The sequence below is a fragment of the Podarcis vaucheri genome, assembly GCF_965113315.1.
Source record: "Podarcis vaucheri genome assembly, chromosome: 2".
NCBI lineage: Eukaryota > Metazoa > Chordata > Lepidosauria > Squamata > Lacertidae > Podarcis > Podarcis vaucheri.
Genome location: NC_138760.1, coordinates 101,338,345 through 101,355,634, shown reverse-complemented (window position 1 = coordinate 101,355,634; position 17,290 = coordinate 101,338,345). Strand labels below are relative to the sequence as shown.

General features: G+C 41.5%; 1 protein-coding gene across 1 annotated transcript in view; it reads right to left on the bottom strand.

The window, feature by feature from the left end:
• Window positions 1-7,481: 7,481 nt before the first annotated feature.
• Window positions 7,482-17,290, bottom strand: part of RYBP (RING1 and YY1 binding protein) — a 49,027-nt gene continuing 39,218 nt past the window's right edge. Inside the window, exons 3-5 of the mRNA XM_082210744.1 lie at window positions 16,049-16,225; window positions 15,502-15,600; window positions 7,482-11,749 (exon numbers count right to left, since the gene is read on the bottom strand). Of these exons, the coding sequence (XP_082066870.1) occupies window positions 11,497-11,749; window positions 15,502-15,600; window positions 16,049-16,225 (529 nt within the window). The 3' untranslated portion in view covers window positions 7,482-11,496. The remainder of the gene's footprint in view (window positions 11,750-15,501; window positions 15,601-16,048; window positions 16,226-17,290) is intronic.

The following is a 17,290-nucleotide window of genomic DNA, read 5'->3' as shown; positions in this document are numbered from 1 at the left end:
GAGAGAGATTCCCCACTTATCAAGGGGCAACCTCCTTCTCATTATCTCCCACTGGCGAAACATCAATCAATACCCCCTGGGCTGGTTGCCAGCAAAGGAATGGTAAGGCTGCAGCCATAATACTCTGCAAAACAAACCTTCCAAACTGGAACTCTTCGCCAAGAAAAACACAGATCCCACAATCCCCAAAAATGGTGCACACTTGCAAAGATATGCACTATTCTCCTGCTTTCTTCGGAGCCCCCTGTGTGTGAGGTTTTGAACAATTTGGACTGCACATCTTCCGTAACTGCAAGGAACCCAAATTTGTTTTTTTGGGGTATAGGACTGCACATTGAATTTTACATGCATGGAATGAACAAATATGACTAGCCCTGTGTATAACCAGTAGATCAGTATTGGAACTGAAGAGTATGAGTCCAAATCTCTCTGCAGCCATGATGCTCAGTATGTGACCTTGGGCAGTTTAATATAATTCAGTCCTGCCAGATTTAAAGTGTTGAAAGGACAAAATGGGACCATCCCTTCAAGGGATGCCAAATTAGAATTTTTTTTGGCAGAGCTCGTGTAAGTGCCGTCACACATAATTGACCACAAGACATATGAAAACCATTTGAATGGCAGTGCCCATCAAATTTAGGAGGCCCTGATCCCCTCAAATATTTTAGGGCCCCCCACAAAAGGATCCCAGCCCCTAGGAGTTGGCCCCTATGATCCCTTCTTAACTAGGGTTGCCATATTTCAAAGTGAAGATCCAGACAGAAAAGTTGAGCTTTTCTCTATTTTTTTGGTCAATGTTGTTGAGCTTTTAAAGCTATTTGGGCGGGGGGCGGGACAGCACTGCTGACAGCCCAATACAAAATGTGGCAACTGTCACTCCCTGGAGCAGAAGTCTATTTGCAAATGCAGTTTACTAAAATGCAAAGGCCTTGTACTCTCTTCCTGATAGAGATCAGGAACAGAAACAGCTGTTCAGTGAACTTTGAAAACACGTGACTTTTTGTTTGTTTCAACAACGCTTCAATATGGCAACACCCCATACTATGTGAGGCCCTCACCTGAGGAAGAGCTGATGAAAGAAATATTGCAACAAGGAGCTGGTACAAACACTGCTCCAGGCTGTTAACAAACAAACACGTCCTCATCCACACACTCAGCTGTGAGCATGTGCAACAGCTCTTTAGACCTTGGCTAATGGCATCTCCCACCAGCTGCATTCATAAAACAGGCGATTTGAGCAGCATTCTCATAACCCACTTACCTAAGAATAAACCCCCTTAAACGCAGTGGGACTTGCTTCTCAGTAGACAAGGACAGGATCACAATGTGTGTTACTATTGATTCATGAAAGACCTTTTACTTATATCTCAAGGGGATTTACAAACAAGCCATTTGAACAGCTAAAAGTAGTTTTTAAAAAGGTACACCACCACTGAAGATATGTAGGTTTAAAAAAAAATAATACAAGGTGAACCCCTTGTCATCTAGCTGAAAAAGCTTGCTGAAATTAAAATACCCGTGTGTGTGGAAAGTGCAAATAATGAAGTGTAACCTTTTCATGCAAACAAGTTCCTATATTCTCTCTTCTGAAGGAAGTTCTGAATCCAACCAACCCACAAATTATTCACTCAGTGGGATCTGGGATTATGCTTGCGTGAGTAGCCAAGTCAGAAGCCTTTCCTGTCCTAGCATTAGGCTTCACACATTACATGAGTGGCATGTGAGGAGACCACACTACAGTAGCATTGATGCCAACTGGGTAACATCAGAAGAGGGAATTGGCAGAGCATGCAGAACTGGAACAATGAGCACACCAGTGCTATGCCTGCAAATGGTGAAAAAGAAACTAGGCCTCACAACCTTCCTTCAGGGCTGCAGCTCACAAAATGTCAGCTTCAGGCCTCCAGATTGAGCATAACCAACCCCATCTAGAGAAGCAGTTCTGGCAATCTCTTACCACCATTTAAAGCACAAATTGGCAAACTACGGCCCCCGGGCCAGATCAGACCCACCTGGGTCCTAAATCTGGCCTGTGCCACGAAGCCAGAACCCGCCACGAAGCAGAGACTCCCAACGATGGCGACAGGAGGAAGAGGCCGAGCGACGGCGGCTCTGCCACTCAAACCCCACACCTGGTTTACCTCAGCGGCGTTTGATTGGCAGAGACATCCCTGCGCTGCGCTGAGGTAAACCAAGTGCGGCCTTTGATTGGTAGAGCCGTGGCTGCTCAGCCTCTTCCTCCTGTTGCCGCTCGGCCTCTTCCTCCTGTCCCCGTCCCCACCCTGGTGCTCCTATGGGCCAGAGAGCAGAGTGGACAAGCTCGCTCTGCCTACCCATGAGAAGCAGCAGCGGCAGCCCCTGGGAAGGTAAGAGCAGCGGCTGGGGCTGGGGAGGACTACTTGCCCCCCTCGCCTCTTCTTCCAGCTCCAACCCCCCCCCCCGGGTGCTGCTTCTCTGGCCTGCCACAAGGTCTGAAGGACAGTGGACCAGCCCGCTGCTAAAAAAATTTGCTGACCCCTGATTTAAAGAGTTGCACTTGCCAGGAATTTTTTTAAAAAATTGTCTTGTCTTGCAGTTCAGGTACACAATTGTGAAATAAGGAACAATGTAACTCCCCCGACAATGCAGAACATGAGACCATGGCCTTTCCACAACTTCCCTTTTCCCATCATGGGGGCCAACCATCTCCAAGACTCCCACATTCTCACATTCAGCCAAGGGTGGGATGAAATCTTATCTGCTCCCAATTATTCTGAAATCCAAAGAGGATTTTTTTTTTTTGGCATGTTGCCATCTTGATAGTGACGCCTCTTTCAAGTTCTGCAAGTCAGATGACCAGTTCTTGGATTACAACATCCAAGCAAGTGCCCTGTGGGATTATGTTTTGTGCAAACATCCCTGAAATGAACAGGCGTTTGGCATGGCCACCTGAAGAGAGTTTGTAAAGACCCTCAGTTGTCTGCGCCCTTTTAGCAGAGTTCAGCTGCCTTGACTTCCACAGTGCCTTATGAGCTCAGGGTGCAGGACTAGATGGCTCACTGGCCTGATTCAGCAGGCTCTCCTTATGTTCTTCCTTTGGTGTTTAGGAATAAAACAGCAGCAGAGCCTACGCACCTCTTTACAGGAAACAATGCCAGTAGAAAATGGTAAAACGGCAGAACACCATTCACCTTCAGTTATTCAACTTGCCCATGAAAACAAGAAAGGCAAAACAATACTTAGAGTGGGGTAGGTAGAAACGAAGTGCTAAAAACAGCTATAGAAAAATAACACTGGGATTGCTTACAGGTGCCTAAATGCAGCTAAACACCACCTCTTTACTCATGGATTCCTGTGTTGGAGAGACAGCAGGTGCCACAATGGTCAGAACCCCATCAAATGCTATATAACTTTTAAGGCACACCAGCACAGTCAGTTTAAACTCGATAGCTCCACTGGCACAGAGTCTCAGTCCTGAAAACCTCTTGTATCTTTCTTCTTTCTTCATAAGCCTATTCCTGTAACTCTTGCAAACTTTTGGAGTAATTTACTTATCTTGCTTTTCTGCGTGACTCTCCAGAGTATTTGTTTCCTGAAATCCCAAGGTATCTGGAAGGCACTCCTGCTCACCCATCTTGGTTCTGAGGCTTCTAGCATCAATATATCAACATGTTCTCTCTCTCTCTCTCTCTCTCTCTCTCTCTCTCTCTCTCTCTCTGATTTCTTCCTTGGTATCCCCTCCCCACAATGCTACTTCTGTCCCTAGGGGGTCAGATAAATAGCAATCTAGCTTCTGTGAAGGAGCCGTTGTCGAACATTCCTTATCCGAGTCATTGAAATGTTTGTGAACATCCTTCCGCCATCACCCCAGCTCAGTGAACAGAGGTTACAAACTTCACTGTTACATGCAGCGCAATACAGATATTTTCCCCACCCCCGACATTGGACAGCTGTAAAAATAAAGAAGGGAAGGTGTTTCAGCCACGTTTACATGGACCCAATTGAGTGCACTCATCTAAAGGAATTAAAATGGTTGACCGCACAACCATCTCTCTCAGTATGCAAGGTGAAGAACATGGAGCAACAGCAACAACACATTTCAAATTAACCCCACCCTTCAATAAGGGTATGGCCATTTTCAGCTCTGTAACAGGAAATTTTCTTCAGAATGAACTGCATTTTCAAAGCCAAATAAAAAACTAACCACTTTTTTGCCTTCTAGCTTTCTCTGGCGTAAACTTGGGATTCCACTAGTTTGCAGCTTTCCTGTCGCAACATCCCAGCCAGCTCTGGTAGCTGCAGCCAATTAATACTTCCTAAATGCTACCGGTTGTGTGGCACACAAATGTGTATTACACAGGGAATTTCACAGTACTTTAGTGAAATCTGTCACATTACACGCTTCAGATATTTGTGACTCACCTGCCTGCAGGAGGAAATGAAGGCCAAGCAAGCACGGCGCTTGCAGAATGATCAGGGTTTTCCGTTCGCTGGCTATGCTGACCGGATCATTTTGTTAAGCATCTCTCAGGAGTGTTTTCATTTTCAGGAAATCTATGGGCATATTTCTTCAAAATACAGTTGGGGGCTGCATTTATAATCCTCTGAATGAATAGACGAGCAAGTTGTTCACAGCAAGAAGCTAAACTGAAAATCTATTGTGACTCTGTGGGTCGCAGCTCATCCACACAATTTTCAACACCTAACTTTAATGCACATATAGGAGACCTGTAAATATCAACAGATAATCAAAATCACCAAGTTCATCCAAAATGTAGTTGCTCATTTTTGAAGGAATCGTAGGACTAGTTAGAATATTTCCATTTAGAAGAATTTATGGGGCAGTAATTTTAGAAAACTGGCTATTTTAGTGCCCTACCCAAAAAATATGTCTGTAGGGTTGGAAAGGCGAAACACTGCACATACACACTGTATGAAGTCGCAGAGAATAACTGGTCTTGTGACCTTCTTCACTATTAGCTTGGAGAGCAATTCCAAAGCCTGCAGTTTCTACAGAAACCAGTCTCCCACTAAGCTAGACTGGGAGTGGGGAACCTCTGGCTCTCCGGATGCGACTGGACCCCCAACTCCCATCAGTCCCAGTCAGCAAGGTGAATTGTGAGGGATGATGGGAATTGTAACATCTGGAGAGCCATAGCTTTCCTATTCCTTTCTAGGCAGTCCATGGGACACACAAATAGGAACGCACATTTGCTGCAATGGGAGCGATAACTTTCATCTAGAAGTCACTTTGCCTCCTGTTGCTTCCCAGCTAAAAATATATATAACTAAGTTAGGTGGGAGTATAAAGAGATGAGCGCCGCAACCCCAGAGTCGGCCACGACTTGTCCTAATGGTCAGGGGTCCCTTTACCTTTTTATCATGTGTGCAACAAAAGTTTGTGAGAACCTGAACATTTCTGTAGTAAAAGTATGATCTCAAGAAAAAACGTATTGCTAAGATCTTGCTCATTTAATACAGATTGTTCCCTTTCTTGCCTGTCAACTGTGTAAGGCGTGTTCCAGGATGTGTCTAACATGTGCTTTGGGCTCCCTAGAGGAATAGCTAGCTCCTTATTCTTGGCACAAATTTTGACAAGCTTCCAACTGAGATTAAAGCGTGTAATGGCTTACACTGCTCCTTTAAGCACTGCCTCTACAGCTCTTTGAAGCAATTTCTATGTACGCTGGTTCTCACCCACTGGAGGATCTTGAGTTAATAGTTTTAGGGATGTTATAACAGATTGTGAACTTTTTGACAAGTATTATAAACTGTCCTTTCCTATAAATGAGGCAAAGACTAACTAGTTGACATTGCCTCCTTGCTCCTGACTCAAAGTCACACTTGATAACCAGCTCTTGCTACTTTTTAAGAAAAGGCTGTTCATAGAAACTTCACCCAGTCGTAATGATTAAAGTCTGCCTGGGTTATGTAGCCTGGGAGAGCAGCCCTGGTTCTGTGGCTTTTCTCTATAAAAAAAAAGCAGGTTCAGGTTGGATTCAGACAACCATTTTACCCAACAGTAATTTACATGTAACTACTTGATACTGGTTACCTTAGCCCAGGCATAGGCAAACTCGGCCCTCCAGATGTTTTGGGACTACAACTCCCATCATCCCTAGCTAACAGGCCCAGTGGTCAGGGATGATGGGAATTGTAGACTCAAAACATCTGGAGTGCCGACTTTGCCTACGCCTGCCTTAGCGTAGAAGGCAGGTATAGAAAGGTATAGAAGGTATAGGTATAGAAAGAGCAAACTATGGGTGATTTCTCTTAAACAGGAGTAAGTTCTTCAATGGGATAGCTCAGTAAGTAGAGTATGAGACTCCTTAATCTCAGTGCTGTGGGTCTGAGCCCCACATTGGGCAAAAGATTGCTGCACTGCAGGGAGTTGGGCTAGATGGCTCTGGTAATCTCTTCCAGCTCTACAATTCTATGATACACTTGAATAGGATGTTCCTGCTTGTCACTTTCATAAACTTGCCATGCCAGATGCAGATATGTCGTATAATAGTACTCTATACCCACACTCAAACTCTGGTTGCTGAAAAGATAACACAACTCTACTACTGAATAATGGAGACATAGCAATTCCCTTTCAACAGAAATTGCCACCTTTGACAGGTACTAATGGGCAGGAAAATTTTGCCTAACCAATATGTGGCTTTGCTCATCCAGTCACAAGTGTTTAAAAGCTAGCTTTTACTGCTGATGTTTAAACCTGTTTCCACTACTGAAAGAGCCAGAAAAGCACAAAGAATTAAAAAAAAAAAAAACCTGATGTACTACATGGCCACAAAGCAGTATTTCAGAGAACGAAACTGTCAGCATATCACGATGCTACCTTAAAACGTTTCAAATGATCAGCTATCTAACTGTCTCAAGGTCTTTGGGATTCTGAGTAAAGACTGTCACTCGTAGGATTAAGTACAGGAAACAAAGTCACCTGGTTTGGACATCAGGCTAAGCTAAACCAAGGGCTTAGGACAAACATGTGAGCTCACAGGACAGAGAACACAACCATCTTGCTTCTCTTCTCCTGGGTCAATTTCCTATTGCATCATACTAAGCCACACTTGGCTTAGCACATAGACTGAACCAGGGCTCATGGTTTAGCTCTTTCCAGACTAAGAATGAGCCCAAACCAAAAACAATCCTTCATCACAACTTGTGGTAAGTCTGGAGAGCGCAAAACCATGAGCCTTGGTTGGCATAACAGCCATCATCCAGCAAACTAAGCCAAGCTGTGGCTTAATTCAGTACAGTGCAGGCAACCTAGCTTATGTGTTCACACTAAAACATTTCACTAAGCTTGACACACAATCCAATCTATCAAGATCAGCTGTCTACACAGATTTGCTTAATTGAAATATCAATAAATATACACTTTTTCTTGCAAACAAAGTAAATTAAGCAATACCAAAATCAAACACGGTCTAGAAAAATGCTAGCACAGCAAACTGACTAGTCCTTTCCTCAACACCAAAGAATAGAAATTCAGGTTTAATTAAATGTTACTATTTTATTTGTGAAAAAACTACAAGCAGAATTCATAAATAGACATTTCTATTTAAAGCAGGAAAATGATAAAGTGGCTTCTAATAACAGTCGTGCACATGCCGGTAACAGGAATATATTAACATCTTTTATTTGCTAGACAAAGAGCAGTGTCCAATATAAATTTTCCGAAAACATTTAAGACCTGTGAATTTTTCTGACCAGTTCACAAAACCACCATTGACACTTTTAGCATGAAGATTAAACAAACTTAACAGGACTGTCAGCTCTAAAGACTTTACAGAGCAGAAAACTTTTAAAAGCGTTATACAAGCTGTCTTTCTGGGCAAATGAAAAATATAGCTCGTATAATACATTAACGTAAAAATCCACAAGATAAAATTATGTCTTGACATACTTAAACAAGCATTCTCTATTTGTCTCCAAACAAACAAAGCTAAAGAAATAATGTAACCATCTTTACACAGTAAATTAAGGTTACAAGTCATACACAAGAACAGAACTGCTTGCGCATTAAAAACTGTTCAGCTCCATTGTCATATTCTAAATGTTGGCTCTTAAAACCATTTTTTTCGGTTACATACAAGCAAAGGTTATTATAGTCAGCAAGTAATAAATTTTCAATAATTTACGTTTACGGTTGTTGTCGTTTTTAAAAAAGTAGACGGAAAATGGTACTGATAAGGCAGCTGGAAGTGTCTCAATGAGTACAACTACTGCCCAATTTTTAAATCTAACTGATTTTTAACAAGCAAAAGATTTTCAATTAAAACTGCCTATCCAATTGGTTTTCTTCTTATTCTTATTGTTCCCTTTGCATGACTATTTCAAACTGAGCAAGTCAAGCAAGCTGTTGTGTGTATGGTGTGCACGTGTGTGTGTGTGTGTGTGTGTGTGTGTGTTTGTCTGTGTGTATATATAAAGTGTAAAAATTGAAACTTGCAAATGTTAACACTGTGCTTTGTCCTCGCCTGCTTTCTGTGCCACTTGCTACGAAGCATTTCTGGCCCTTTTTCTACACTAGTATTTTAAAAACATGCTCTCAAAACTACTGTATGGCTAACTGAAATGCAGAAAGGTGAAGGAAATTCCATTTTTAAACATGCTTTTCTTTAAAAGAAAAGGGAGGGGTTGTTGTTATCGATTGCAGAGTTCGCAACGCAACAGCTAAAAATGCGGCCCAAAAGAAGTTTGAATGCTTAGCTGACAATTTCAGCCAAATGCAGTTTCAGCAGTCACACCACTTGTGCCAAAGACAGATTTGCATACTTTATTCTAACAGGTTAACATGCCAGAGGCACATATTATTATTATTTTTAAAAAAGGGAGAAAACTAAAGAAAACCCAAAGAGGATTTCATTGAATTGGTAAGCCAGTGAGCAGTTTGTTACTGTTAAAGCTTTTGTTACCTAACCTAAAGGGCATATTCCACCAGGCAGAACCCGCCAACCCCTGCTGCTATGCACTATTTGAATGACGGCCCACAGAAAGCCACACTAAAATGACTGGAGCAGCAGCGCTTGGTGGGTGGTGCTCACCATATTAAGCAATTTTATTCAACACACACAGTTTTTTTCCTACTCCAAAGGCCTTATTCTAAGAAGCCACCGAAGATGCACTCCTATTGCCCATGCCCGTAGATCAGGTTTTTGCTGGGAAGGGGCCAAATGCATACAGGCCTAATTCTTTCTGGTTCATTCATTTAAAAAAAGCTGTGCAAAATACACACATCTGGGACTTAAGTTCAAAACATCTCTTTAAAAATTATTATTTTTTCTCTCTCCAAAAATAAATTATGGCTGACCAATTTACCTCCCTGAGATCCTTTAAAGGAATAGGAAAACTTGGGAAAGGAATGTCTTTACAATATCATACCAATGCTAAAAAATGTGGATTGATGTGGACTATTAAAAACTACACCTATTGTATTTCAGAGCTTACGAGAATCATCTGGTTTTCCTTTGGTTCTTGTTTCTTTTTTTTCTTTTTAATAAATACTTTTAAGAATAAGAGTTCAAAAAAGAATAATTCGATATATGAACAGTGAGAAACCCACCATGTTCAGAATTGAACTGCAGCTGCCAAGGCACTGCTCTGCTAATCTTACCTCTTTGAGCAGAGCGGCTTTTATTGTGTTAAGCATAGGTTAAAATTTAAGATTGATATGAGAGGAGCTTGTGTTTGTTGCTACTTAAAACTAATCTGATAAAAATGCAACTCTATACAACAGAAATAATTTATTTCAAGCAAGAAATTAGTACAGTAATTTTTCTAGCACCGAGTTCTGCCAAGTGGCCCACCAGGTGTCCATTTTGATAATTGGGAAAGGGGCTACTGAAATTACAGCGAAGCACTCTGGGTCGCCTAAAAAAGCACACACACCATGAATTTTCTAAAACAGTGTTCCATCACTTCATTCTAGTGTTTTAAGTAGGGTAACATGTGAGCTAGGAAAAAACTGCAACACAACTTGAAACTGGAAAGCAGCATACACTCAGAAAAACCTTTCTAGAAAAGAATAAGAAGCTATTTGGCCATTCTGCTCCTAGCTTGCCGGTATGCAAGTTCTTCTCAACTTTAGCCCCCATAGCAGTTTATTTTATCTAGACATGTCTAAACACCAATAAACCCAAAGACATCATCATTCGATGACGGACTGTTGTTGTTGTTTTTAAAAAAGAGATCTCTCAGGATACACAATGAATTAATTAGAAATGAAAGAGCAGAGTCAGACATAAAATATTTGCATTGAGAATAAGCTGTGTGGCATAGTGGCCTAGTTATGATAGCAGGGGCAAGGGTGGCACCCTTAATATTAGGCTGTTGGCTGCCTTAAATCACAAATGCTAGCAGATATCCCCTGCCCCGTAGATATTCAATGTTACCCCCATAACCGATACAGAGCTGGAAAATGGCTAGATAAAATGTTGTGAAACAGTTAAAGTGAGATCAGTTATGCGAGAACTAGGCAACGTTAATGTGCAGCCATCATGTACATTAATACTAGGTATTCTGAAAACAGTGTAGACTGCAATTTTTAAAATTTGTACACTACTGTAGGAAAAGGCTGGAATTTTATTGTTTTGTAGATATCCTACTGGGAATGCAAGTTACCTGGAGCACCTTTTGGATTTAAAAAAAGGAACAGAAAATAAGAAAATAGACATCTATCTTTGTCCAGTACTCTTCAGCCAAAGCACAAGAAGAAAGCCAGGTCCTATCTCCATTTGAACCTCCAGGAACACTCTCGTCAATCTAAAACTGGTTCCGGTTTTGTTTAAGCACTTTCCAAAGGGCACTCACCGTCCCAGATCTTAAATTGTTTCACTTCACAGTGTTTCAAGCACCAGCGTTTCCATGTATTGGTTTCAAATAACCCTATATATATATTTTATTTATATATATATATTTATTTATATTTATATTTATATATAATTTATATCAAAACTGATAGTACACAGTATAACTTGAAGAATAGGGAGAACTGAACTCAACAGGATATGCTGGGGTGGGGGAGAAGAATGAGAGGATGTAGTTTGTGAATACAATAAATAAAAATCCTCCGGCAGCCCTCCCTTCCCACCCGCATCATATCCCCTCACCCAAAACAAAACAAAACAAAAAGCTTCCAATATTCATGGGGGCGGGGGGGGGCGGGATGACTGTGCACAGCAGATTTATAAAAAAGTAGAGTCAGGAGCACATCCAATTATAAATGATTGTTAGGAAAATCATATAAAACAATGGAATACGTAAGTGTCAAAAAGTAATTGTCAGGGTGCGAAATTCGTTGGTGGCCGGATGCCGGTAGCCTTCTCAAACGATCCTGGTGTCATCAGTTCAAGGGGACGATGTTCATAAAGTACGTTGAAGCACAGGAAGAGGAAGAGAAAAAGTGGCACTGGCAGCTTTTCCAGGACTACAGCCTAGTGGACAGATGGAATATTTGAATTTCATACCCTGATTTCATTGAGTTCCCCACAATTTCATGTGCAATTCTCAGAAGGATTCATCGTTGACTACGGACATGTCGCCCTTTGGCGTGGAGGAGCGGGAGGAGCCCTTGTCTGTGCTCTCTGAGCCTGAGCTGCTCTGGTTCTGCTGTTCTGATCCTGCACTGGAGGTCACTGTCGATGAAGATGTGGAGGAGGAGCGAGTCTTTTCTTTAAAGTCTGTGATAATTACTGTGACGTTTCCCACTGTGACTGCCAGCTGCTGGGCGGTACTTCTGTCCACATTTTTCAGTCTGGGCCTTAACAATAATAAAGAAGAATCATAAAAAAGAATGCCAATTACAGACAACAGATGAGCCTTCTGTTAAAATGTGTGTTTTTTCTCTTGGCTAACTTACAAGGAACAGGTCAAAAGACAGCAGAGGTATCAGCGCACTGATGAATGGCTATGCATTAAACGAATCAACTGCTGCCCCTCCCCCCACTCAACACCTGACCTTTTGCTCTCTCTAAATGATGAGTCCAGAAAGGCTTTGCCAAAGCATGCTCAATCCCCAGTGAGCACACGTAGCTGGGGAATCAATTTTGGGAGCTTAGCCAGAAAGAACGGAAATATGACAAGAGCAATCTAGGTATCAAGAAAGCCTCAGGGTCCCTTCCGGAATACAAGGATTCTGTGCTTGGAATTTGTTATCTTGTCAAGTGCCCCAAAGCCGTGATTTTGCAATACAAAACCACAAGAAAGCACCTGCGAGTGGTGCTGTCATTTGCAAAGGGGATATCTGCCGCTACAAACACCACAGGCACCAGCACAACTTGGCATTCCTTTCTACCTGCTGGGAATTTATACAGAGAAGCAACCCAAATAAGCCATGTAGAAAATTGCTCAATAGTCCCTTCTGAATATGCCTGGAGAAAACAAGGTTTGAAAAATTCACAGTCATTATGCAAATCGTTAGTTCTGTCCTGTCTAGAAATAGAAAGTTGCAGTTTATAGCTCATGAACCTCTTAAGAGAGTTCACGCTATCACGCAATCAACATGCCAACTCATAAGGCACCCACTTATATTACATGTACATTCATCCTGTAACAACAACTCAGTACAAAGAAGTGGATTCATTTGAAGGCAGTCCTGCGTTTGTAACTACTGTAATTAAGATTTTAAGAAACCGTGAGTGGCTGCTTTGCAGCAGCTAAAAAATGTACTCTATGGGGAGATTTGGGAGGAGTTCAAATCTTAAATAGCTGACTCAAGGTAAGAAGGGTTAATACAACTAGAACCAGTAGCAGTTTTAAAAGGAGTTATTTTTATAGGGATGCCAAATTTAGTCCAATGCAGACTCTTCTCCTAGTTTGGCGATTCTGCAACACCCAGACCTTAATTTAAATATATGACCACTTCAGCTAAAGATATGAGGTCAATCTCCTGCTGGGAAGTATGGGTTGTGGACAATAATCCTTAATCAATCTTTAATACACATATGAACACAGTCAGCACCACCAAACTTTATTCTGCAAATGAAAGTTTGTATACAAGTAAGTTCTACTCAGAGTAGACCCTTTGAAATTAATTAATCTAAACCACGGTCAGGAATTTCAATGGATCTACTCCAAGTAAGATTAATATTAGGTATAGCCCACAGTTTTGAGTACCTTATCTAACCATGCCAGCAACAATAAGACTACTGACTCTGAACCTCCTTTCACCCTTATCAATTCTTAGTAATCCCAGTTCATATCTGTATTGGATTTGAAATTGTTTGTATATATGCAATTGCTCTAAAATTCTTTTTATTGTTCTGCTAAATTGCTTTGAGATGCTTCATAGGAAGTGATTCAAAAATAAGTATCTTATTATACAATAAAATTAATAATACAAAGATGTCACTGAGATGAAGGGGAAAATATGTCGTCTTCAACTAAGCCTTGTTCCTAGTGCCAAGGGAACAAAAAGGTTGCTTTTTTGTGCCAAGGTAACTAAGTGGTCGCTTCCCCCTTCCTGAAATTCTCAACTCTACAGGAAACCATCTCTAGACCCACAGTCTCCAGCAATAAAACAAAGGCATAGGGAAATAGTTTTGTCTCGTCTCCATTGGCCTGGTCTGGAGGTTCTTCTCACCTGCCCACCTCAAGCCAATGGGGTGCCAGGGGAAAGCCCCGCTGCTCAAGCAGAAGTCCTTGCACAGGGCTTCCACTGGTGGGACTCAGCTGGTTGTCAGGCAAACCAAAGCATCAAGCCTAGGGCTTGTAAAGCCCCTTGCACAACATTTGCAAACCACCCAGAAATCAGTTAGTTGTTGGATGCTTGGGAAGTGCTGCAAAAGAGGCTTTGCAGATGCTGCCAATTAGGAGTGTCTGCTAAACCCCTTTTAGCCAAGACCCACTCTTACCTGCCACCTGTAGGTGGGTGTGGCTTGCCCTGAACAGCCTAGCAGGCAAAGTGAGGAGGCCAGGAAAGCCAAATTTGGCTCGTAGGTAGGATGTTCCGCACCCTGCCATATAATTTCAGACAGGCTGGGATGCTTTAATAAAGCAGAGAGCCACATCTCATCTTTCCACAGCCCATCTCTCCTAATTTCAATGTGCTTACGCTTGATGATGCACCACGCTGAGGAACACCCTCATGACGCCCTACTTTTACTCATGCAGAGGAAAAGGAATTTCAAGTCAGGGTTTGAATGGCTCAAATCTAGGTTTAACATCTCTCAGTAATTTTGCTTGCTACCTACTTTAAGCTCATAGGGTATTCAAAGGTCAAAGTTAAAAATATGCCATAAAGTAGTAGCCACAACCCAAAACAAGGAAACAAAATATTGTGAAAAAAATTGCAAATACCGTTTCTAGATGAGTAGAGCTTGAAGTACTTGAGGAAGTTACTCAGTTTTAAAAGGATTAAAAACAAAAGGAATATCCAGTGCTGCATAGCATTAAAAACATTTTCATCCTATTACTCTACAATTGCCAGCACAGTAGCTTTCCATTAAAGCCAAACTTGCTGGTAGTTGCCCCTCCACCCAAAGAACAAATTAGAGAAAGGAAAACTCGGTTTACCAACTGAAATAAAGCTTTAAATGGTTCAAATCACATCGGCTAAGGTGCTACAACTGTCTGGAAGACAGTCTGTCTGCATGCTTTATAATGAAAGAAACAGCATTTAGATAGCATTAATGGTCATTTCACATGTTATCTCAACAAGGTAACTCATAAGTACTGCCAGAAAAAGAAGTTGCTATAGAATCTGGATTTGTTTCCTTGTTCTCTCTGGCAATGATTCCCCCACCCCACCCCCACTCTCAACTGCATGCAAGAGCAATTAAAAGAAAACTATAGACATTGTGGTAATTTTCTTATTTTTTTCTGGGGAAAGCAGGTATTATGCTAATGAATAAGCAAGTGGTGGGGGGGTGGAAGGCAAAGGAAGGACTGAAAAAAGGATTGACAATCAGAGTCACCTGTGGCAGCTCTTTTAAGAAGGAATGGTGTTAAGCTTCCTATTTGTTTTACCACATGTACATTTTTTTCTAGGGTATTGACACCCAAGCCTCAAAGGAACTATCCTTTCTTTCCCATTTTGATGAGAGGCTTATTGATGGGCAATGGAATCAGACCTCGCAAAGGAGGCTGCAGCCTCTACTGTGGGGGTGATCTTGTGAAAGGGAAACTGCAATTACCACTATATAGGTTTTAGCCTGCCTGACAGCCTGCAGGTCCCAGCACACACAAGTTATAGAAAGACCCAACATTCAGTGTCCACAATCTAGTATACAGTATCTGAATTGGTGAGCTGAAATTATCCCTAATTATAACACCACAACTACCAGAAAAATGGCACTGCAAAGTAATAATAATAATTTGAGGCACAACCCCTTGTCACACTCCATTCCCTGAACCTAGTGATTCAAGGAAGTAAGCTAATGCATGGGTTGCAAGGAAAAATTACCACCCCACTCCCCATTCAGTAGCATGGAACCTAAAAATTTCCCCACTCCAAATAGAAATGCTAATTCAGCAAGCCTATAATCACACAGTTCTTTACTTTAAAACAGTTACCTTGAGGTATGATTTGAGTCACTGGTCTTTGTTGTCATATTCCCAGACTGTATGCTGTTTGCTTCACTTGGGGGATCTTTCACAATATCGGACTTTGGCCTGAAAGAAGGAGACAAGAAGAAATGCTAAAGGGCTTTATACTGTAAAAATATCAACTCTGAAACTTTGACAACTTGTGCCAGAGTGCGCCTTCACACACCCAGCCACGATACAATGAACGCATGCAACCCTCCCACTAGTCAATAAAGCTACAGGCTGCAGTTACAGAAGATAATAATATACTTTCCTCTCCACCCACCCTGGAAAAGGACAAAACATGTCAAGTGAATCAAGAGATTGTGGTGACACGGGCAAGGGAAGAATGACTGAATAAAATCATCTGAGCGTCAGTGGAAATGTGCCTGGAAATTAAAGGTATTCTGGATCTGAGTGATATTTCAAGGCTGAGAGAACAAAAGTGTACATTTCTAGGAATTAAGCATAACGTATTTGATGAGATCATTTGCATGAGCATACAGAGGGGGGAAAGGAAGGTCCAGAAACGTACTTGGTCTTCTTGCTGGTACTCTTCTTTATAACACTTTGACTAATTTCTTTTTCTTTGTCTGGTTTTTTCTCTTCCTGCTTTTCCACCTTCTCTTTCTTCTCCTTTTTAGGAGGCGGTGGTGTAGCATATTGCTGAGCAACTTGTTGTGCAACAAGCTGAGAATTTATCCTAGGTTTCCTAAGAGGTGAGATGGGGAGAAAAAAGTCAGTGACTTTATTTATAAAACGGGTGTGTGTGACTGTAACCAAACATCAATAAAACAAACCTATCAAAACAAGCAGTATTTCTAAGTGGTACAATCACATGTTAAAGGAATGGTTCATGGTGCTTAAGAACTTTCTGAATATTCCCTGTATATAAAATTGAGGATCCTTGTCATCATTGATTTTAGTGAAAATCCCTCTACAGATCTTAACAGAATATAAATGAATGAAACCCTGCCCATTATGTGCCCAAACAGAAGCAGCCCTGGAACTTGAACCTGCCACACTGTATTCCTTCTTTAGGAAATTTCTAGCCATCATGGTTTCTGAAAAACTGCCACTTCAGAAGTTTGGGGATGAAGATGTGCCACACTGATTACCGAAGGCCAAGAAATCACACTCATTCAGTCTACACTTTGAAGTGCTATGCCAACAGACAGCTTTCAGACTGCTTGTATTGTTTCATTAAATGGACACTAGCAAATTGTTAAACATATAAAGCAGAGTTAGTAATGTCTCATTCAACTGTAATTATTCAGAATAAATCCTTCTTCCCTAAAGCTACAAGCCTGACAACTACAACACAGCGATTGTCAATCAGAGCAAATCTAAAACAAATGGTACATTGAGTGTGCCATTAGCAGTCTTGTCTCTGCCAGCCTCCAACTGGCACTGTGTCTTAACATTATTTCCTGCAAACTTCCATGATCATTATAACATATTGACATGTAAACCTGCATGGCCAACAAGAAAGCAACAAATATGAAAGGCATTTTTAGCAAGTTCTGCACATAAAAGATGTACTGAAGTTGATAGGAGCCTGTTGTTGTACTGACTAATAAGTAGCTGCTGTAATAACAGCTAGCAATCTTTCAGTCTATAGATCCAACACATTTTCAAGCCAAAGTACTTGGAGGTGATGGTGTGGTTTTTATTTGCAACCACAGGCATCTACAGACTCCAGTAGGTAAAGCAGTGTGAGATATCATTCTGGCAGTGTGCATTCAGAGAATGGAAATTGAGCTGGTGAATGGCATCC